This window comes from Asterias rubens, chromosome 13 (assembly GCF_902459465.1).
Source record: "Asterias rubens chromosome 13, eAstRub1.3, whole genome shotgun sequence".
Lineage (NCBI taxonomy): Eukaryota > Metazoa > Echinodermata > Asteroidea > Forcipulatida > Asteriidae > Asterias > Asterias rubens.
Genome location: NC_047074.1, coordinates 13,310,015 through 13,332,186, shown reverse-complemented (window position 1 = coordinate 13,332,186; position 22,172 = coordinate 13,310,015). Strand labels below are relative to the sequence as shown.

The following is a 22,172-nucleotide window of genomic DNA, read 5'->3' as shown; positions in this document are numbered from 1 at the left end:
TGACAACTACTGGTGAAAATGTCACTCTCATGTCCGAGTGGTGTCAGTTTCACTCTGTTGAAAGTGTGAAAATTGGAACGAACTTCACTCTAAATCGAATTGAACTTTCCCCGTCTGTCACACTATAGAGTTGTCTGCCATCCGCCATATGGTTCTTTGCAAGAGTGGTCACTAGCGGATAAAACGAGTGGTTTTCACTTGTTTTCATTTTTACGGGAGAAACTTTCTTTTAAACACATATCATTATTTTACGGGAAAATAAAATCAAAAATCATGATTTCTTCCAGAGCAACGTTTGTGGACTATAACAATCTTGATCAACTCTTCACGTGTTGACTAATACTGGCTACAAATTCTCAAATGTGATTTATAACTCTTTCTTAATAGCTGTTTCTTAACTTCTTGGTGTTTTGGTGATTTGTAGTATTTCGTTTTACCGATTGTTAGGTGCAGTTTAATGTTTTTCTTGTACGTATTTCACTGAGTATACAGGCTGTGAATGATGTTCATTTTGATAAACCATTTCAATTCAATTTAAGTCAGTTCAATATAATAATATAAATTTGTCCCGATTAAAGTCCTTCATAGATTCTTACTGATAAATGTCATGAAATCTTCGCTGGCCTCAAGCTCAGATGGTGAGATGAGTGGGCCAAACATGCCGTGGAAACCATTCATGTAGTGTTTCCAAGTGACTTTAACACCTGCCTCTTCAAGACGTTTAGCATAGATGATGCATTCATCTCGCAGTACATCAAATTGAGCCTTTAAGATGTACGCCTCCGGTAGACCTTGAAGATCTTCTCGCATAAGAGGAGCAAAGTCAGGATTCATAAGACCCGGATGTAGCTCCTCGTACAACGCCTGGTCACCCTCGACCATTGGTGGCGCTGTATATCCACTCTGTTTAAACTCAGCAGGGATCTAATCGTGTGAGAGCAATTTTTTAGATTTTCGGCGACATCTTGGCTTGTTGAGTTGTGTGCGACGAAGATTTCATGAAATTTATCAGGAAGAAACTATGAAGGACTTTAGTCGGGACAAATGTTATACTGTGACCCTCTCTATTACTTAAGAGAGTCGTATAAGGATAGAAGCTAACGGCAAGTTGTTTTCTTTACACTCGGTGCACTATTTTATTTCCTGAAACAGACGAAGACAAAATACATGTTGTCAGGTCTTCGCTGGAATCATTATCTTAATTAACTTATAAAACAAATAATCACAGAACAGTATTTAGGTACAAACAGTTTTAAATGAAATCGTAAACGGCTTTAAGTAAACAGGTATGTCTCAAGATCATGACATGTGATTTTCACATCATGCGCCATCTTGATTATCGATGGAAAACAACAACTTAAATGCAAATAAAACTTGGCCGATGCTCCTGATCGGAAATGTTTTAAAGAACAAATACTTATAAATAGCAACTCTTGTCAAATAAACTACAAGGGTATAGTTCAACAAATAAATAATGAACTTGTATTCAGAAAACTAAACCGGGACAAATCTTTAGTCCGGCAATCAATCAATTCCATTAAATATCTAATAATCTCGAAATGAATAAAAATAGAATCAATAGTGGTTGAAGATAAACACCAGTTTACAATAGTGTACATTGAATGATGATTTTAGAGGGAAAATGTATGAAAATAAACCAACAGATTATTACCTGAAACAGACGAAGACAAAATACTTGTTGTCAGGTCTTCGTTGGAATCATTATAAGGGTGGCGGAAGCGCGCGAAATTGGAATGCTGTCCAAGAGAGGGCGCTTCTCTTGAATAATTAAATGTTACATAATAAGTAAGTGCAATAAAAATAACAGTGGGGGTATAATTTTTATGACCGTCACATTATCATATTGAACTTAATCAAAATGAACAAAATGGTTTTTTTTTAATATCTTTCTCTTCAGTAGTCTGAACTACATGATTTGTCAAAGTTCAAAATAACCTTTACAAAAAATTGTACCAAAAGTAAAAAGAAACAACAAATCATCACCAAGATGAAGTTTAAACAAGTTACGAATTACATTTTATGAATTTTGAGAACTTATTAGTCAAGAAAAGATAATTCCATACAAATTCTAAGAGTCCATAATAGTCTGGGAGTAATCAAGGTCTTTGATGAGGTACTTTCCCCTTAAATATAGCCGGTGTTTAAAAGAAAGTTAGTCTCTTTGTGGGAGAGTGAAAAAACTACCCGTTTTGTCTTCCATTATACCGTAATGAGAGCCGCATGGCAAACAACTGTTTTATGAGTGTCAGACGCGGGTACTTTCAAATAAATTTAGAGTGAAGTATGTTCCAATTTCACTCAAAAAGAGTGATACAAATTGACTTTCAATCTAAACGGAGCGAAACAGACACCACTCGGAAAGCAAAGAGAGTGAAGTTTTCACTTTTATTAAAGATATAACAAAGATATTGACAAAATAGGGACACCGCCAATATAGGGCTAGATAGCTCAGTTGGTAGAGCGCCGGCACGTTTAATCCGGAGGTCGTTGGTTCGAATCCCACTCTAGTCAATTCTTTGTTCAACCCCCAAAAATAACTTTTATTAGTTGTCAGCTGCGGGACAAAACTCATTCAAACAGCCAGATGTGGATGTGTGTCGTCTAGTGTTTCAAGTCCCTATGCACTGTGTGGACCTCTTAGTTCAAAATAATTGCATTGTTTTTCTATAATATAAAAAATATGTTTGCAAAGTTACAATCTACTAAGTATTTATATCCATGTCTATTTGTAGATGCTCTTTGGCGAATGCTATAAAATCTTGGAACATTTTTTCACCGACATTAAAAACAAACGGCCAAGACGGACCGAAAACTCCGTGAAATCCCCCGTCGTAATGAACCCATCGCACCGGTGTTCCCGCGTCTCTGAGCCTCACGGCGTAGAAAGCCCCGTGGTCCCTCACGGCGTCGTACTCCACGGTTGATACGAAGGCAGGCGGTAACCCACTCAAATCAGTCCTCATGAGCGGGAAAATTCTAGGGTCGAGGATCATGTCTTTGAATTTGGTCCATGTATAAATGTCTTCTAGAGCATCTTCGGTGGTAAGTGGTTGAGATGCATAGTCCATCCACATGTCCAATGGCAGCAGAGAATGGTTTACATATTGGAGTTGTGGCGCGTTGCTCAATCGAAACTCCGCAGAAATGTGTTTGTTTTGGAGCAGGGCTTGTTCAAATCTGTGGTCTGAGCGACCGAGTAAATAGAAGCTACAAAACATGGCCGCCTCCCTCCACGTGACTATAGACCCGTCTTGGCCGAAGAGGTGCTCGGAGAGGACCGTGGCAGGCGTGTGGGAGTCCAGGAGTTGCGTGAATGGGTAAATCAGAGCGTGAAATGAGAAGTCAGGATAGTCCGTGGCGTCGTGTATCGTGTGCGCTACGGCCGCGGCGAGCGTTCCACCAGCGCTGTCTCCGGCGATGCCGACTCGCGAACGGTCTACCATGAAGTCATGGGCGTGGTCTATGAACCATTTGGAGGCGTTGAGTGTGTCGTGGTAAGCGGCTGGGTAGGGATGCTCAGGGGCCAATCTGTAACTGTAATGTTGAATAAAATTACAACATTTCACAAAATATTTAAATAACTCTTGAAACCCTGCTCATTACAGACTTTCTCAAATCTAGATTTTGTGGAAATCTGTGGCGCCCTATAGACTCATAGCCTTAATTCCTGCTCAAACTTTCCATATTTTCAACCTGAGGCTCATGCCTACGGCTAAGTCAAGTTATAAGACTGCAGGCTTACATCGACAATTTATGGGTGTCAGTCCGGCTTATCTATAACTGCTGATTTCACCACCTTGACATAAGAGTATTATTCAACTTATAGTTTCTGAAATACAGTGTTTTGACTTGTGCAACCCACAATCATACGTTAAACCAATGTTTGTATGAGCGAGATTGGCTATCGCAAATTTGCCTCGAAATTGCGTGGTTTTCCTTTTACTTTGCGTCGACTAACACGGTCGGCCATTTGTGGGAGTCAAAGTGACTCCCATAAATGACTGACCGTGTTAGTCGACAAGGTATAAGGAAAACCGTGCAATTTCGAGGCATGTTTGTGTGGATCATTGTATTCTACTTTTAAAACATCTTGCCAACCAATGTATTTTATAACAAACGGTTACAAACGCTTTTATAGACAAACTCGTCCGATCCAAGGCAACATGTTCCTTTCAAATACGACAACTACAACGACAACTATCGACAACTAACGACAATGTGCAACATCAAGAAGTTTATACTTACTCAATTGATACAACGACACAGTCTAGCTCCTCAGCTATCCGTCGTGTGACCATATCATATGAAGCTGAAAAACGCATAAATAAAACATGAATTTTCATTCCATGTGAGACCAAAACAGACAAAATGCTAACTTTTGAGTGAAAGTAATGTATACGTTTTATGTGGATTGTGCAAAATACAGTCATGAAAAGGTTTCGACTCCGTGTTGTCTCAAAGACAATTCGATTTGAATAATATCGGGCTCATCCTTTACACTAAGAGCTGACCGGGTCTTAAAAGCCATATGGCGGCATATCTTATTTGTTAAGTGAAAGACGGGTACTTTCCCTTTTATTAGAGTGAAGTTCGTTCCAATTTCACTCAAAAAGAGCAAAACTGACACGGACACCAATCGACAAAGAGTGTAATATTCACTCTTTTACCTTGTTAAGAGATTTTCAGTCCTTTTTGCTCTGAGCCGACCGGGTCTTAGGTCTGAATTGTTCTTTCTGTTCAGTTACTCTTCCTATGTCCTGTGAGTCCCTTCTCCTTTGAGTTGCTGTATCTTAAAAGTGTTTTCTGTTCTGAACAAACTGTGTCTTTTTGTCGTACAAAAAGTCTATCCTCATTTGTCCTTTAAGCTAAATGGGTCTTTCTGTGTCTCATAAGTCATTTCTTTTCTTATTAGTAAATTGGGACTTCGTCATTTCTACTCTTAGCTGACGAGATAGTTTTAGTGTATTTCTCTGATGTTCTTCTAAACGCCATTTGTTTTGTTGAATGTTTTTCTTTTGGCAAGAGATGCAATCATGTAAATTAATTACTAACAATAAATGATTTTGTCTGATGCGTTTGATGACTTCAAATCTGTTCAATGAGCTATCACTTACACGCACTCCCAATACAAAATGCACCACCGTGTGTGAACACCAGCGCCGGCCCCAAAGTACCAGGCTTCCGGTTGATTGGTTGGTAAAGTCGAACTTTGACCCCGTTAAAGTGTGTTATAGTTGCCCGGATGTTGGACCCGTCCACTTCAAACGGGGTAGGTTGAACCAAAAAGTCCATCAGGTTTCGAAAATTCCTTATGAAGGGTGAAGATGTCAAGAGAGACAGGAAATTTGCCTGTAAAATGAGAGAGGGAACAAAATCGACGAAATGTTGTTGAAATCTTCTTGCAATCTTTTTTTTCATAGTCTCAAAATATGTTGAAGGGTGCCTAGGCCGAGCGACACCCACTTGAACCTCCCCAACAATGGTTCAGGAATGTCAATTGAAACACTCGGGGTTGAAGTACAATTCTTATACCCTCGTGTATGGTTTATCTTTGCTGAGTTCGAGAAGGCAAAGTGTAGTTGATTAGGTGAACCTTTAAACTAGTAACAAAAGGAAACCAAATTATGCCCATGCCACAGTAATCATCTACAAAGTTGTATCAAACTGAGATAAAAGTGTGCCTTTTTAAATTGGCATCCATTCATTCAAATCACATTTTGAATCATATTGTTCAAAAACACAATAATGTTGAATGTTCGTTCTTTCACAGCTATACAATTTTCCACTGTTTCAATGTTTGTGACCCCGTGACCTCTGAGTGATCCCTTCATTTTGTTGATGGATTAATCAAGTCATTTCTACTCAAGTCAAGTAAACTCAGAAGTCATTTTATTTTTCCAAGTCAAGTCAAGTCTCCGACTCGAGATCGTTGGACTTGAGTCCAAGTCACCGACTCGAGTCGGGTGGTCAGGTTGGTGTAATACTGTCTTACCTCGCCTTCCACCTCTTGGACCCGGGTTCAAATCCTACCGGACCTAGGAGTGATCATGACTACTCTTCGTTTTAATTGGCACATAAGAAGTAGTAAATTGTTGATTTTGGTTTTTACCCATACACTGATGTGTGATAAGCACTGTATACAGTAACATAGGAAGGCAGTGCTAACACACATCGGTGTATGGGTAAAAACCAAAATTAATATTCTTTATCCCCGAGGCAAATTTAACATATTATTGAATAGATTATCAATTAGGAATGAATAACTAAAGCATCAACGACGATTTCCTTTAATTAATTTGTTTTTAAAAGTTACGAGTTTAATTGAAACTTACAATATCGGTCACCATTCTCTTGCCACCCACAAAACATCGGTATTTCCAAGGGTTTTTTAAGCCCTCTGGAGTCGGGGAATCAAGGTAGTGAGCTGCAAGTATCGATCCCACAAACACCACGATGACTAATGTTGCACTTCTTCCCATGTTGGTTCGGTGTTTCATTCTGTGAGGCGAACCCCTGGGGAAAAAATGACAAAATAACCACTGTAGCTGTCTGGAGATTGAAGAATGAAGTCGCGCCATATATTTTTCCGTAAAAGAGGGCAGTGTGTGTACTTTGGAGCCGAGAGCACCCGAAAGTTTTCGAGCGCAGTCAAAAAATGTCCGAACCGCTGCAGCAGGGGTTAGTAATAGTGACTTCACTATCAATTAAGATAAAGTTTACAGTACACACACACACACACTTGAAAGTGAACTATACCTCGTCTTTATAATGTAACGGTTGCGTAAATCCAGCCATGAATAACGAATTAAGGACAGATCATAATAATTTACCATGGTGTAGAAAATAAGGGTACCCTTGCCTTCTATAACGGAAGTATTTAATTTATTTTAGGAAGTCATAACAAACCGGCAATATTAATATTAATTAGGACTGTGTAAACACAGTGTTTAGAATTTCAACACAAATTTGTCTACCCACTTTTGTATACGTATATCCTAATACATGTTTAGATTATTGTGTGCCTTTGAATGCTACAAACAGATTGAGCATACTTGTGTCAAAAGTTACTTGATCCTTTAAACAAAATATAAATTTTGCACAACATTTGTGTTTAAACTCCAAACATAGTTTTTTGAAAGCTGTTGTATAGCCATGCAGTCTTGCCAAACAAATTGAAATCATATTCTACATTAGGAGGTTGCAGATTATTTTAATGGAGATGGTTACCACTTGCATCACTGCTATATGACATTGCGTGCATTTACAAAAACCCATGAACAATATACAGTGATTAGTATTTTTTGCAGAAACATTGGAAAATTGGACCGCAAATTATTGAATGTTTTTTAATAAACCATAAACCATAAACAATCATCTTCTATCCTTAAGCTATCTTGAGATATTATGGTGAACACTATAGGAGTGCACTGGTTGGCTTGGGTGTCTACAGACATATTTACATTAACCTAGTAATGTTGTAGCGCTGTGTCAGCCATTATCTCGAAAAGGCCAAGTTCGCTTATCTGAGAGTTCTTGACTTCACAACCATAATAGATACATGAAATGAAATGAATTGAAATTATGATGATGGTGCTGATGATCAATACATCGAAGTACAAGTTTGTGAATAAGTTTTGTTCTTCTTCTACTTACCTATTTTGGTGAATGGAACGGTCACGTTGCCACAGATGTATCATCATTCCCTACGTAAGTCTATGATTCATGTAGTCTCCTCTCCGACTTGTACAAAATGTATTCTTTAATACAATGCTATCATTTGGCAAGCAACAAGTAAACAGTACCACTAGTAGTAGATTTGATGATGATCACTTTGGAACAGCGTGCTCGAGAACTGACGTACGTTATTTACAATTATGGACCCATAGGGTCAGGGAAACAAATCAAGGCTGTAATATCATTTTGACCCGATGATGACAGATTATAATCTCTTTCAATAAACTATAAATATATTTTATTTACTGTCATACCGTAGTATGACATTTTGGCACCACTGCCAAATATGAAGTTAATTTGGAGACCACGTGACATGGTGCTAATCAAACAAAAGTCGTTTGTGAAAAATGCAGTTTAAAGGGTGTTTTTTAAGGTTGCACGGCCCGATATTTGCTGGAAGAAAGCGGTTTTTGTATGAAAACAAAAATGTTTAGAACAAATTACTGACTTGTGCTATTTTAAAACGAAATAAACACACGCAAACTTTTGCATTTTCTGTACACTGATGGACGTGGGATAATCTCTTTTTTTTATTGACTAACTACCCCTTTTAAATCGTATAGGCGGATTTTTCTTGCAATACTTTAAATGAAAGCATAATAGGCCTACAAAAGATGAACGAGCTCGACGCTCTGTTTTCTCCTTATTTACTGGGGTGCAGACCCCCTTCACCCCCTCATCGTGAACTTAGACCCCCCTCCCCTCATCGTGCATTGTCCGCCATTATTTTATGCTGAGGTCAAACAACACACACATGCATAGAGGCGTGTACGCGCCGCGCAAAACTTTAAGCTAATGATAGTTCTTGGTTGACGTCAGAAACGTCAGAGCATCAATCTTGAAAAAATAATGTCCCTACCACCCCCGCCAAATAAAGGACCACTTTTTCAGGGCCTATGCCACCCACAAAACCTCAAAGTGAAAGTCAACGACCCCCATGTCATAATCGGGCAATTATTAACTACACAGTATATCCCTTTTTCGAAATCTCAAATCTGCATAAAATCATGACAATATATAGCCTTGATATCAAACAACATAAGAGATGGTTTCATTAAGTAATAGTTTTTACCATAGCAATAATACTTTAACCATCATGGGTTCATGTGGAAGGGGGGGGGGGGGTCTCCAGAAGGCAAAGCAGAGTTAAGTAGAGCCCCCCCCCCCCCCCCTCCGTTCCCTTTTTTATATTTAAATATATTAACATGAATTAGAAAACAAGAACATTTTTCACATACAAAACTCTGTCAAATATAGCATATTTTGCGGGCCTTTATAGTTGAATGCGCTTGACGATCTGTTTTCACCCATCTAGTATTGCTAACTTATTTCCACCAGAAAGGTAGTGTGTCTATAATAGCGTGAGGAAAGGGTTGGCTTTGAGCACGCAGCTGCGAGAGGAGGCACTGTCCACGGTTGTAGTATTTCACGCTCGAATGAAGACTTGCCAGACTAAAGCACTGTTACATAACTTTGGCCTCCATTTGGAGTCGATAACTTTTCAGTCTAGTTATCGATGCATAAAACCATCATGTCTCCATTTTACAACACGGTTCTACACGTATCACACCTTGGACATTGAACAAACTGGGTTTACAATCTGATCAAAAGTGCAATAACAGATCAACGAACCTGGGCTGTAGATAATAACAGAGCAGACCTCTAAATCACCTTATCCGACCCATTGTTCTATCAGCTCTAACCTCAAAAACCTTCGTGTGGGAAAGTATTTAAACACCATAACGCATCATCAACACTGCTTGGGACTTAGTTGCGTGTTGGCCCAGCGACATCTTGCAATCTCAAGAAATAGAATCTACAAGGCATGTCAAGGAAACAACGTCAACATTCCACTGTCTTATTTTGACCCTTTTTGCTGTCGCAAAGCAATCAATCATGAAGAGCGCAACCTCCGGCTCAAAAAGGTAAGCCAACTAAATTATTTTTTTCTTAATTTAACTGTATGATTCCTTCCACATTACATTACATTAGAACAGCCACGTCTATTCTTTTACAATGATTTCCTCGGAACTCATCCTAAATAATTTGGCACAATTTGTTACATAAAAGGCTCGCCAGGAGGCTCGTCCACTGGCACTTAATATTGTTTTTTACTTGGCATCTTTTGTTTTAATTTTTACTGCAATTTGATAATGTTTAATGTTTAGTATATAAATGTGAACTTTTTATGAGCTTTTTAAAAAACTGATTAGCGCTAAGAAAAACATTCCGCGGTTAGCGCGATCTTAAGACAATTACAACAATGCATCGTAACGCATGGTCTGGCCTCTGCCGCGGCACGCAATCCATTCTACTGCATGGTCAATCTAAAGCCCACAACAAGCAATGCATACGTTTACACACTGCGTGCGGTCATTAATAGCCGTGTGTACGGTCGAAAAATCTGGAACAGTGGAACGCACCCCGTGGCGCAGGCGAGTTGTGTGCTAAACCAAGTTATTATACAGCCTTGAAATGAGGTCATGTCTTCGTCTGGTCCCGCTATTTTGCAATAGTATACACGTATTGTACATGTATGTATGTGTGTGTGAGTTAGTTACCAAACGTACATGTATCTGCTGTGCTGTGTGCGAGTCTCACATTGCATTGCGCTACGAAACAGTCGCATTTTCAAACGTCCGTCAAAATGACATCCAAAAGAAAAGATATTTTAGAGCGGGACCGAGTGGTACCTGGCCAAATTAAAGCCATAGATAAAGGAGTAAAAAATACCTGGAAGTGGTTCTGGTTGGAAAAATAAGACGTAGACGGTAAACTGCTCTCCGAAACCGTCCGGAAAGTGGACAAGCCAGGAATGGCATATTGTGTGATGTGCAAGACGGCAAGCGGGAACAAGTGGCTCTCACCGAACATTGTAAGGCGGCAAAGCATCGGGAGTTGATTAAGTTGAGTAAAACTAACTATCGTTTCCCAGGTAGTTATGAAATTTGCATAAAATTATTATTCCCCCCCCCCCCCACAAAAACCAAAAAAAAATCTGATTTTTTTTTTTTTTTTTTTTGGGGGGGGGGAATAATAATTTTCTGCAAATTTCATAATTACCTGGGAAACAATAGTTAGTTTTCCTCAACTTAATCAACTCCCGATGCTTTGCCACCTTAGAATTACGGTGCATACATAGGCAAGGTGTTTTTTCATGTTATTTTAGTTGTATAAAACACTTCACTTTGTCTTTGTCATACATGTACATGCTAAGATTGATCCTACGAGCATAAAAAACCTCAACACTTTTTAGGGTACCATTGTGGGTCTCGAAAAGTTTCCTCTTTTTTTTTCATCGGGCAGTTGCATGCCTGCTGTCTGGGAGGGCCTTTCTTTTTTTATTACAGTTTTTTTGTAACTTTTGCCCTTCCCTGGACGGCCTGTGCTTGTTGTATTGTTTTGTCCGAAGAATAATAAAAGAAATTAAAAAAAATATTCACTTTGACTGTCATTAAAATTGTATGACTAATTGCAGGTTCAAGTTTCAAGTTCTTGTTTATTTACATATACCATTACGCAGTACAATGTAATGTACAATACAATGTAATGTAAACACAATGTATTTACAAACATTCAATTTGAAATTTGTTGCTCTTTTCGTTTTCGGCAACAACCCATGTCCCACAGAGATAAAACCCAATGAGAAAAACACGTTGGAAAACTTGTGGCTACCAGTCAAATTTTACCTCCTGTACGGTTTGCTTTTAATATAAAAAAAAAAAAAAAAATGTGTCATCGTGAAATTGTCAAAATTGTTTTGTTCCGTTGTCAGATTGCCTTCGAGCACAACGTTCTTTACATTGCGGACTGTTGCATCCTTTATCCTACTGGCATGGGTCCTCGTCATTGCTTACTACATGAACTCCCCTACACCGAATGGTATCGTCAACCCCTGGCAATACAAATGTTTTGACGGTGCAAAACGTTTGGTCACCGACATGGTATGCTATAGATCGGGTTTTGTATCTTTTCAAATAATATATTTGACTTCCCGAAACATTTATTTAAACCCCTTTCAACGTGGTGCATTTAATTGTTTTACCAGTGCCCAGATCAATTTGAACGTACTTGATGTCCTAGATTGGATCACATCACTATCTATTTAGAGAGGATGTCAGTTCCCTTTTTCTCCTTTTTTTGTGCTGATACTCTTCTGGACCATTCCACTATAATTATCATTATGCCTGCACTATCATAATATGTTTCCTAAAACCCAATATCAATCAAGTAAATGAGAAAATGTTTGAGGGTTTTCTTTACTCTTTGATGTTTTCTTAGATATTGCATTTTGTATTGTAGTTCTCTACTACACGTTCTGGATTTATTCTTAGCTTAGACTTATGGTTAAATTGTAGTTAGTGTACATCTTTGTTTATATTAAGCGCCGTGAGCAAAAAGATTTGTCAGCTTTATAAGTTTTCAATATTCTTATTTTTATGGAAGGCCTCCGTGATCTCCCTCTTCACGTCCTCGCATTATATCATCCCGTTTCGCTCACTCATCGAGAACGCTTTGCCAAAATGTCAACGAGAAGTACCAGGGTCCAACATCCGGTCATCGGTCACGACCTTTGGTGGGGTCAAAGTTCGTCTCTACGAGCCAATCGAGAAGCAGCCTGGACTGGGACCGGCGCTGGTGTTTATACACGGTGGTGCATTCGTTTTGGGAAGTGCCGGTGAGGGAAGCAAAATTGAATCATGAGATTTGAAAAAAATAAAAAATGGCATAGTGGCTGTTAGGATTGAGTTCGGGCAGTTCTCTGGGGCGGGGTTCGAACCCGCGACCAGGCACTGTCAAAGTCTTACAATCAGTGCAAACAAATAAACAAACATGTCTCTGAGATGTTCTTTTTTAGAAAGGATTGTTCCTTAATTATCAGTGCAAATTGACAAGTGATGGATCAGGAAGTTTTTGTTTATGTTTACGATGGATACGCGATCAATAACACGATTGACGATCTGTCAGGTCTTCAATACACACAGCCTATAGCAAAAGAACAAATTAAAATCCAGAAGAAAAAATTATTATTTTCACTAGCCCGCGGTAGCACGAATCCTCTTTTAATTTTTGACAAAAATGTAAACTTGGAATCTTGACGGTTTTTTGTGTGTGTAGATATGTTTGATATGATGACGAGGCGGTTTGCAGAAGAGCTGGACAGCGTGGTTGTGTCCATAGAGTAAGTATTTTCACAGAGAAACGACTTGAAACGAAGAAGACTAATTTTATTACAAACTATTTATCTTTAGCAATAAGCCACTTGCAAGTCTAATTTAATTCGTCTGTGCATCGACTTGCTTGGTCACAAGTTACCGCTTAAATTTGGATTCCTCGGACAATTTTAGAAACAGTTGCTATGTCAAATGGTTCGGAGCAATCTTTTGTATAGCAACCTCCAGGTTGGCAACAAACTGTCTTGTAGCCTATAGCTACGCAAAAACTTGCCCGAATCGTGTCACATGGCAGTCGTCTCATTATTAGTCAGAGGTATTCAAATTTAAGCGGATAACTTGTGGGTATAATCAAGTCTTTGTATCAGAAATTGAATCATCTCTAACTTGCAAATGGCTTTATTGAGTGGGGGACGGGCATAATTTTAAGCTAGGGTTAAGCTTGGGTGAATGTCAGGGTTAAAAGTGGCATGTTCCTCAATATCATTCTGCAATTGGTTATAGTTACAGGTTGGCCCCGGAGCATCCATTCCCAGCTGCATTCGAAGATTGCATAACTGCCTCCAGATGGTTCATGGACCACGCCGAAGACTTCAACGTGGACCGTTCGCGAATCGGCATCGCAGGGGACAGTGCCGGTGGTACACTCACCGCATCGGTGTCTCAAATCTTACACGACGACGGGCGCTATCCAGACTTCGCCTTCCAGGCGCTGATCTACCCACTCACCCAGTTCATTGATAACCATACGCCAGGTTCAATGTTGTCCAAGTCACTGTTTGGAATGGATGGTTCTATAGTCACGTGGCAAGAGGCAGGCGAATTCACTTGTCTTTATTTCTTAGGAAGATCAGAGCAGCGCGTTGTGGACGCCCTCATCGACAACACGCACACATCAGTAACTTTTAAGCGCGAGTCTCCTTTGGCGCAGTACGTCAATCACACCTTACTTCCTCTGGGAATGCAAGATTACGGTAGTTATAAAGCGCCGAATGTTGATGAGCAGAGGGGTGATGATGCAGTATGGGAGCAGCTGCAAGAGTTAATTCTAGACCAGCGAGCCAGTCCACTTCTGAGAACGGACATGAAAGGGCTGCCGCCAACTTTTTTAGCAACTTGTGAGTTTGATCCAATTCGAGACCATGGGGCGTTCTATGCACTCAGGCTACGGGAAGCTGGCGTTCCCGTTAGATGGGAACATTATATTGGAGGTTTCCATGGTGTTCTCGGACCAACATGGCCACTTGTATTCGAGGTTGGGGAGAAAATTTTCCAAGATTTGATAGTCTTCTTTAAAGAGCATCTCAAGATCACAGAAAAGTGATGCATAAAAAAGGACAAAGTAATTTTGTTTTTATCAATCATACAAATTTAAATGTTTTATTTACACTGTTCATAAAGTAATCAAAATTGTTTTTGTAAAGATCTTATTTTTCTTAGGGAGTCCCACTCCCATTTTTCTGTTCCGTTGCCTTTGTATCATATTTTCTTAACTTACTGGAATGCAAGTAATTTTATTTTTTCCTTTTTTTACCCTTGATGTTAATGTCTAAATTATTTTAATGTTTCTTTCACTTGAAACTTCTATAATGTGTTTTAATGTTTTAAAACTTGTACAAACCATGTAATTGAGAATGATTTTTATTTTAATAAACGATTTCAAATCAAATCAAATATTGTGACTATAAATCTTTTCAAATGTTGTTCTTTTATTTTGTTTATTTTTTTCTCTTAGGGTTGAGTAATCAAATTACTTGCATACATTTACGCAAAGTGACAAAGTAACAAAACTGGATTTGATCAACTGCTGGTTGCGAAAACTTAAATGACTTAAAATTTATACCTCTCCCTAACCCATGTTGCCTCTTGTGCCTTCCCATCAAATTATACTAAACCATTCCCTCTTAAGGTGTCTTGGCCGAGTGATTAAGAGCATGGAACTCAAGCTCTGGTTTTTCTGCTCAGCAGATTGTGGGTTCGAATCACTCGGTCATTACACTGAGTCCTTGAGCAAGACACTTGACTATAATTGCTTCTCTCCATCCAGGGGTAAATCCGTACCTATGAGGGCAGAGATGGTTCTTGTGATTGATTTAGCCGAGTAGCGCATATTTGTTGCACAGGCTGTATACTCCCCAGGGAGCTGAGATGGTTTAAGGAATGAAAACGGCCCAGTGACCAAGGGTAATAAAAAAGGGTATTATTAATGTTGTCCCCTAAAGAACTTTCAAGACCGTCTTATCCCAATTAATCATCCCTTAGAAGTTGCCTCCTTAATTCCAGCTCCAAGGAACCCGACTATTCATCAATCGTCCTCCCAATACAGCATCTGGGTGAGTGACTCCACACTGGAGTTGAATGTATCCCGACAGTATGGTGAACAACAATTGAAGATGAACGGCAACTTGCGCACGCCGAATGCCTTGCTGCACGGACGGATCACTCGCAGGCCTGGCCCGTATAAAGGCCCCTGACAGCAATCGCATATAGTATAGCTGCAGGAAAAGAAACATACATGTTTAAGAAAGTAGTGCTAAGGATACTGTTTAGTTTTCTCGTAGCTTATGTGTTTGCTTGACTAAGTTTTATGATTTGGTTTCATCTACCATTGACAATTGACAAAACAGTTTTGTACATGACATATTCTAGAATGTGCAGGTCCAACTTGGGATATCGTGGCATATGTGCTGACTAACTTGTCCTGTGTAGCAAAACTTTGATACAAAAGTTTTTACTTACCTGTCTAGAACAGAGCAAAGGAAATCTGGCAAAGCACGAGAGTTCCCATCCAGGTTGCAGTGTTTCACTGTGAGCGCAGACAGATCTAAGAGCCTCTGTAAAACAAAACAAAAATACGAATGAACAGGGTGTCATGGCCGAGCGGTTAAGAGCATCGAATCATGTTCTGTCATCAGGGTGTGGGTTTGAATCCCGGTCATGACACTTTTATCATTGAGCAAGACACTTCACTTATGCTTCTCTTCACTCAGGAGTATAAAATGGTACCTGCAAAGGGAAGAGGTTGATGAAGTATTCGAAAAAGCCTTCGCAGTGCACTGGCATCCGGAAAAAAACAAATGAATAACAGTGTTTTCAAGAAGCCAAAAGTTCATATGAAATCTGGATTTTTTACTGCCTTCCCCCCTTCCCTGCTATTTTTCTTCTTCCTTTCTTTTCGAAAGTGCAAGAAAATAATGAGAAAAAACACACTTTTGTTGCACAAAGGCTTCAGCCATAAAGTCTTTCTCAGATTGAAATATTTGAGTGAGAAATAACCTCTTTCTCAAAAGTTACTTCAAAGAGTGTCATTTCTCACAATGTTTTACACTATAAATAGCTGTAAGTTTTCATGCTAACAATTAATTCGAGTAATCACTAATAGTGTCAAGTGCCTTTAAGATAACTTCCATGAAATGTATCTCAAACAGCAAAAGGTATCTCACCTGTGGTTCATTTCGGCTGTTCTCTTTCCAGAAGAGTGGATGCATGAAATTATTGGTTACCCTCAGGTAGCGTAATTTCCTCAACTTCAGGGCGGAGCACGGCATACCAGGGAGCTGGTTCCCTTCTAGATTCAACTCACGAAGGGTTGACCTGCAAGTTCAACATAGATTACTAGAAATAATTGTTCTTCATTTTTATTAGACTGCAGCCGAATCACGAAATGCTAGGATTAATCCTATCTCAAGTAAAGAAGAGTACCTTATCCTAAGGTGGGTTGCATGTGTCCTAACGTCTTTGGATGCGGAACTTAACCAAAGTCCTAAGATTAACCCAAAGTTAAGAAGAGTTTGGTGAAATTGACTGGCTGGTATTTTTATGTAATTCTGAGCAAGTGTATGTTTCCAAGAATAATCGATTACTTGAAGTCTGCTGCCAGCCACCTAGCATCCCGAAACTCTTCCTTTCAGGTACAAAACTCGACATACTTACTTGAGATGTCGTATCTCACTCGGCAAGAAGCTCAGCTTGTTATAGGAAAGGTCCAAAAACTGTAGTGGGATGGTGAACAAGCTGTTGGAAAAATAGAAACAATGGGCTTTATAAACTTTTTAGAGAGCAAAGTGACCACAAGAGGCTTGCACTACAAAAAACAAAAGTGGCAAGATCGTCCTCTCATACATAAAGATCAATGAAAAAGTCAGGTCACATTTTTCGTTTCTCAAGTTAATATTGTCTTTAGTTAACGAGAGCAAGAAAAAACGCTTTTTGTGTTAAGCAAGTTTTTGTGCTTTCAGGCTACGAGCTGCTTGTTGTGCTTACTGTGCGAGTTTCCTTTTCATAGCGTTGCTTACCATAAGCACACAAAAATTAACGGCGTCACAATGCAAATCCATGGTGAACGCGCAAGTTTTCTTGAAATATGCTTACACCTCAGCAAATTTTTATTTTACAGTAAGAAAATTAAAGGGAAAGGGTGTGCTCTTACCTTGGTGGTAACGACGTTAAGAGGTTGAAGGAGACAACAAGGGTTCTTAGTTTCGTAAGGCGGTGTATCTCAAGAGGTAGTTCCTTCAGGGGGTTATTCCTCAGCTTCAAGACCTCTAAGCACCTCAGTGTCAACAACTCCTGGGGAAACACCTGTTCGGGACATGGATATCGACCAGTGCATTAATAATCAGAAAATGGAAGAAGTTTGCAGTAATAGATGTTAATTTACAGAGCTTATAAATACTTTCACGCTTGCACAAAACTTTCACAATACTTTTGTTTTATTCTTAATACAAGCATGATATTAAGTCAGTGGGAAAAAGCAGGGAACACATGGTGTGCATGAGCTTACCTACATGTATGCATGGTGTAGGCTTTAATAGGTGTAGACTTACCCTGAGATCATTAAACGACAGGTTCAGATACACCAGCGTCTTAGTTAAAGGTGAGATTTCTGGAAGAGACAGTATGAAGTGAGCCTGCAAGATTTATGCAGAAATAGGAAACAAAACACAAGATTAGTTATATATTTCTTTGTGATGGTTTCTTTTACTGTGTCTCGGCCGTACAGTGACTTTTAAAAGTTACTTATCCTTTGGAAGAATCTGTCATTGTTCTCAGAGTCTAAGGATCGCAACTTTATTGTGGTGGAAGGGCTTGAGTGCTACACAAATACAAAGAGCATTGTTCCCAGGAAACTTTATGGTCCTGGCAGGGATCATCCGAAGTGGTAAAAACATCCAAAAGCGTCCCCAAACATCTCCAGTTCAGCATATCCAGTAATTTTCTCTCAGTCTATTAAAGTCCAATGAGTCTCTCATACAATAGTAATAACTTTAGATTTATATAGTGCATAATTAATGCTTAATTCCATATGCACTACACTGTAGAGTATATATATGTATAACACTCTACGACAACATAAGTATAAAGAGGACAAATACCACCACTACAGGCACAACGACACATCAAAACAAGAATAGTAACACTACTTTAACAAAAGGTGTGTCTTTATGGCCCTCTTAAAATCATAGCGGGAAGATGTAGTCCTGATAGTCAAGGGCAGAGAATTCCTTGGAGCTGGAGCTGAAACCACAAAGGATCAGTCTCCATAGGTACGCATTACAAGTGTGTACTGCAAGGAGATGTTGTGATGACGAACGAAGTTTACATATACTGGATTATGACTGTGTAAAAACATAGTGTTTTGAAAGACAAAGATGTACCTTGAGGCTGAGGGCTAGTCCGCCATTGACGAGGCAGTCAAGTATTGCAAGCTCTGATGGTGTGATGGTGGAAGAATCATCCTCATCTGCAAACAACAGAAAACAAGACATAAAAGAACTGTTTAACCACAAAGATCATCGGCCACAGATTGTGCTAAAACATTAAACAAGGAGAATCCTACCCTTTTAATGTTATCTGAAGTTTTGAGAAGAGATTTGAATTTTGTGGTACAAAGACAAGATCTAAGATTAAGTGGTAGAGAGTTCCAGATGCGTGGCGCGGCTGAAGAAAAAGACCTGTCACCCCATGAGTGTCGAGACTTGGGTTTGACTTGGGTAATAAGAGCACCAAAGGGTCACAAACATCTTCCTACTATTCTTTCAAACTTACTGAAGGGAGAATTGCTTCGTCTGGATCCCTGGAAGTATTTTGAGACCGGCACGCTGAACATTGCCTCTCTACCTGTGCCTCCGTGTCTGTTGATAAAAATTTAAATTGTTTACTTCGACAAGTTGATCACATACATGAAGTTTTTCAGTGATTTAATGTACTTTTGACTGTGTTTTTTCTCTTCGACATTTGATGTTCCTTATCATTAGCTGTGTCTCAGATCAATGCACAGTGGACAATATTTTGATTTGTTCTAGGGAAAATCTGTGCTGGGCATCACCATTTGTTTTGCTTAGCCCAGCACCACCCAACGTGGCTACAACACTGATGCTAGACAAATATTCAGTATTACCATAGCGATTTGTATTGTGACATCACACTTTACTTAGCAACCACGATTGACTTGCAGTTAAGATCAATCTTAGCTCTTTGTGAAATCACCCCCTGATCTCACCTTGACATTGTTGCCAGTGCACTCGACGCAGACTCCGCCTGATCATAAGTCAAGGCAGCCATTGCAGGAGTCAGTGCCGTGGACATGTTCTCCAGGGTACCAGGCATGCTTCCGATCATCTCCTCATTGATCATGTTCCTCATCTGCTGACGGATGATGCAAGCCATCTCGATAAGGAGCTGGTGTTGTGGAACTCTTGGTATCTGCTCTGGAATATCCTCACCTGACATTGGTTAAGAAAAACATTAATAAAGTGAAACTTAGTAAAAATTAATGACTATAAAAACTTACTTGGTAAAAGCACTGTTTTGAATAAGGGTTGTTTGAAGTAATATGGTTTTGAAAATTGTTCACTGCAAAAAAAATTTGAATCTGAGAAATGATTCATGCATGAATTTATTTCTCAAATTTGGCAAGGTTGCTGTCCATCTGTTCGCAAACAGTCTCTTGTGAATGTACAACACAGCTTTTTGCTGTTTTCTAAGAAAGTTGGCTCTGTATTCAACTCAAACTCTCACATATGACTTTTAATGGATCTTTCTTTATAATTTGTTCTCTAAATGAACACAATGGGTGCATTCGTTTAGCTTCCATGGGTCGACCCCGCTGTGCTCACTCGGATGAGCCCCTGACAAGAGCTAATCGAACGATCACACTAACCCTCTCGTGGTGACAGCATGCACATCAGGTCACCCCCAAGTGACCCACTCCACAAGCAGGGCACTGGGGGCTGACCCTGTTGAGCCCCATCAAAGCTATTCGAACGTACCGGGGCAGACCGGGGGCGACCCAGGGAAGCTAAACGAACGCACCCAATGTTAAACGAAAAAGTTCAATGACCCTTTCTTTAAAAGTATCAAAGTCTCTCAATATGGAACACGCACAAAGATATCTTAAATAAATTAGTGAAATATAGAATTTTAAGAGTATTTTAATAAGTAACACCTGCAGAGTTTGGCTTGGTCTAAATTGAAACCCTAATTGCAGAAAAACATCCTCTGTTAGTGTTAATATTACCTTTAAGTTCCATAACGTTGATCTTTTCCTGGAGAGGCACATCTACAAAGGAGGCAAATAAAGTTGTCATCTTCTTGAAGTTCTGCTTTGACAGTACAGCCTTCTTTAATTTGTCTCGATGCAAGGGTCTCCCATAGGGTGCAAACTGAGCCTGAAAGTCTTCCAGTGTGAAATCTGGAGGAAGCTGATATCTAAGATGTTCATGATCAAGGTACAGAAACTCCTTCTTAACTTCAGGAATATGACGCGGAATGCGCAGTGGGAAACCATCCCGTCCGCGAGGCTTGTACGGTTTAACCAACGATCCGGGTTGGAACGTCTCCGCCGAGCCACTCCGGTGTAATTTATACCTGGACTCTAAGACGAATTTCAAGTCACTCCTGCTGATTGGGAGTCGGGGCGAGTTCACAGGACCAGAGTGGGATCGGTGGGATCGTGACGTCAAAGGCTTCAGCGGGATCTTCGGCGTGTTCTGAGGGGCAAACTGAGTCTCCTGAAACTCTGAGGCTAGTGAAGGTACAACGCTTGGGACCGGGGTGAGGTCACGACCTCTAAAGAGCAACTCCTCTTCCTCGAAGTCATCGCCTTCATCCTGACTAAGACTTGCCAATGAGGGCAGGCTTTTGCTTTGAAGATATCCGTGACTGCTTCTCTTGGTTGTGGCAGGGGCAGGGGCTCCAGTCTTTGGAGCAGGTGGTGTCCTTGGGGACAGTGGTCTTCTCAATAGTTTCCCACCTCCTGAATTTCTGTGACTCTGGGAAAACAAATTGGTTGGTGTCAATTAACTTTAGCTATTAACTTTTTCAGTGACTAGCAAGCAGAACCAGTTACTGTTAGCTTGTCAGCTCACTAGTCATCAAGATTGTCCATATTTCTAAATTCTATGAGTTCTTTTCAACATTCAACTTGCAAGCTGGACCGCTGACTTGGGACTGTTTCAGTTCAGCAGTTCAGGCATGTTAATTGTCAGCAGGTCTCATCATGGAGGTAGAAATCTATTTCTACCTCTATGGTCTCATTTATTTACAAAGCTTGTGCTTAATTTTTGAACCAAGATTTTCTAAATCGACATGGCTCAAACCATGATCAAGCCTGGCTGTTGTGGGGACAAGTTTGGGCTGTAAACCATGCAGTGCACACCCTGGTCATGGAGGGTTCATATCTGTATGATCTCAGATTGGGACAACAATACGATCTCTCGAATCGAACGAAGTGGATGTTTATCACTTTTAAATTAAATTATGAAACTAAACAAAATAAAACTTTGTTCTTCGATCACATTTCTACTTTTTATTGAAAAGTTATCCCACGAATTGATTAACCCTGTTTCTTTATTTGATAATCTAGCGTATTTTACTGAGAATACTTACGGGCATTATGTCGTATTTGGGTGTTTTTTTACCACACTGATTGTAGATCGAAGTTTGTTTTCGCCATCGTTTGTTGTTGTCGTGATCACTAAAGACAGCGCCCTCAATAGTTAGTCAGCAGCCAGTCTTCAGGAAAATTCCGGCGGCTGTTTATTGACGGCTGTTGTCTGTCCAAGAGAAATCTGTCCGGCCGGAGATTCTGTCACCACCAGGGATTGGTCCTAAACGTTCATCCAAATTTTCTGCTAGCAGACATTTTGAAATTCGATTTGCTCCTCATAATGTTTATCAACTGTTCTGCTTCTTAGTAGAAATAATTTATGGACATTTTTTTGCGTTGTACACTTTCGGGCC

At 39.7% G+C, this 22,172-nt stretch overlaps 3 protein-coding genes and 1 non-coding gene across 4 annotated transcripts; 2 read left to right on the top strand and 2 right to left on the bottom strand.

Moving 5' to 3' along the window:
- Positions 1-582: 582 nt before the first annotated feature.
- Positions 583-6,500, bottom strand: LOC117298749 (arylacetamide deacetylase-like). The gene is given in 6 exon segments (XM_033782069.1): positions 583-969; positions 2,373-2,403; positions 2,725-3,555; positions 4,267-4,330; positions 5,136-5,370; positions 6,354-6,500. Coding segments are annotated over 6 exon segments (1,695 nt in total).
- Trnak-uuu lies at positions 2,459-2,532 on the top strand. The gene has a single exon. It is a non-coding gene; the product is annotated as a tRNA-Lys (tRNA).
- Positions 6,501-9,311: 2,811 nt separating the features above from the next.
- Positions 9,312-14,330, top strand: LOC117298872 (neutral cholesterol ester hydrolase 1-like). Its single transcript, XM_033782230.1, has 5 exons — positions 9,312-9,680; positions 11,531-11,699; positions 12,202-12,433; positions 12,874-12,937; positions 13,434-14,330. Exons 1-5 carry the CDS (start codon positions 9,652-9,654, stop codon positions 14,251-14,253), a joined length of 1,314 nt encoding a protein of 437 aa, XP_033638121.1. The 5' UTR covers positions 9,312-9,651; the 3' UTR covers positions 14,254-14,330.
- Positions 14,331-15,021: 691 nt separating this feature from the next.
- LOC117298871 (leucine-rich repeat-containing protein 40-like) lies at positions 15,022-21,894 on the bottom strand. Its single transcript, XM_033782229.1, has 11 exons — positions 21,819-21,894; positions 20,449-21,202; positions 19,432-19,654; positions 18,978-19,063; positions 18,587-18,672; positions 17,756-17,839; positions 17,359-17,510; positions 16,863-16,943; positions 16,373-16,523; positions 15,669-15,763; positions 15,022-15,424 (listed from the first exon to the last, which is right to left on the bottom strand). The coding sequence occupies exons 1-11, from the start codon at positions 21,822-21,824 to the stop codon at positions 15,235-15,237; spliced, it is 1,908 nt and encodes a 635-aa protein (XP_033638120.1). The 5' UTR covers positions 21,825-21,894; the 3' UTR covers positions 15,022-15,234.
- Positions 21,895-22,172: the final 278 nt, after the last annotated feature.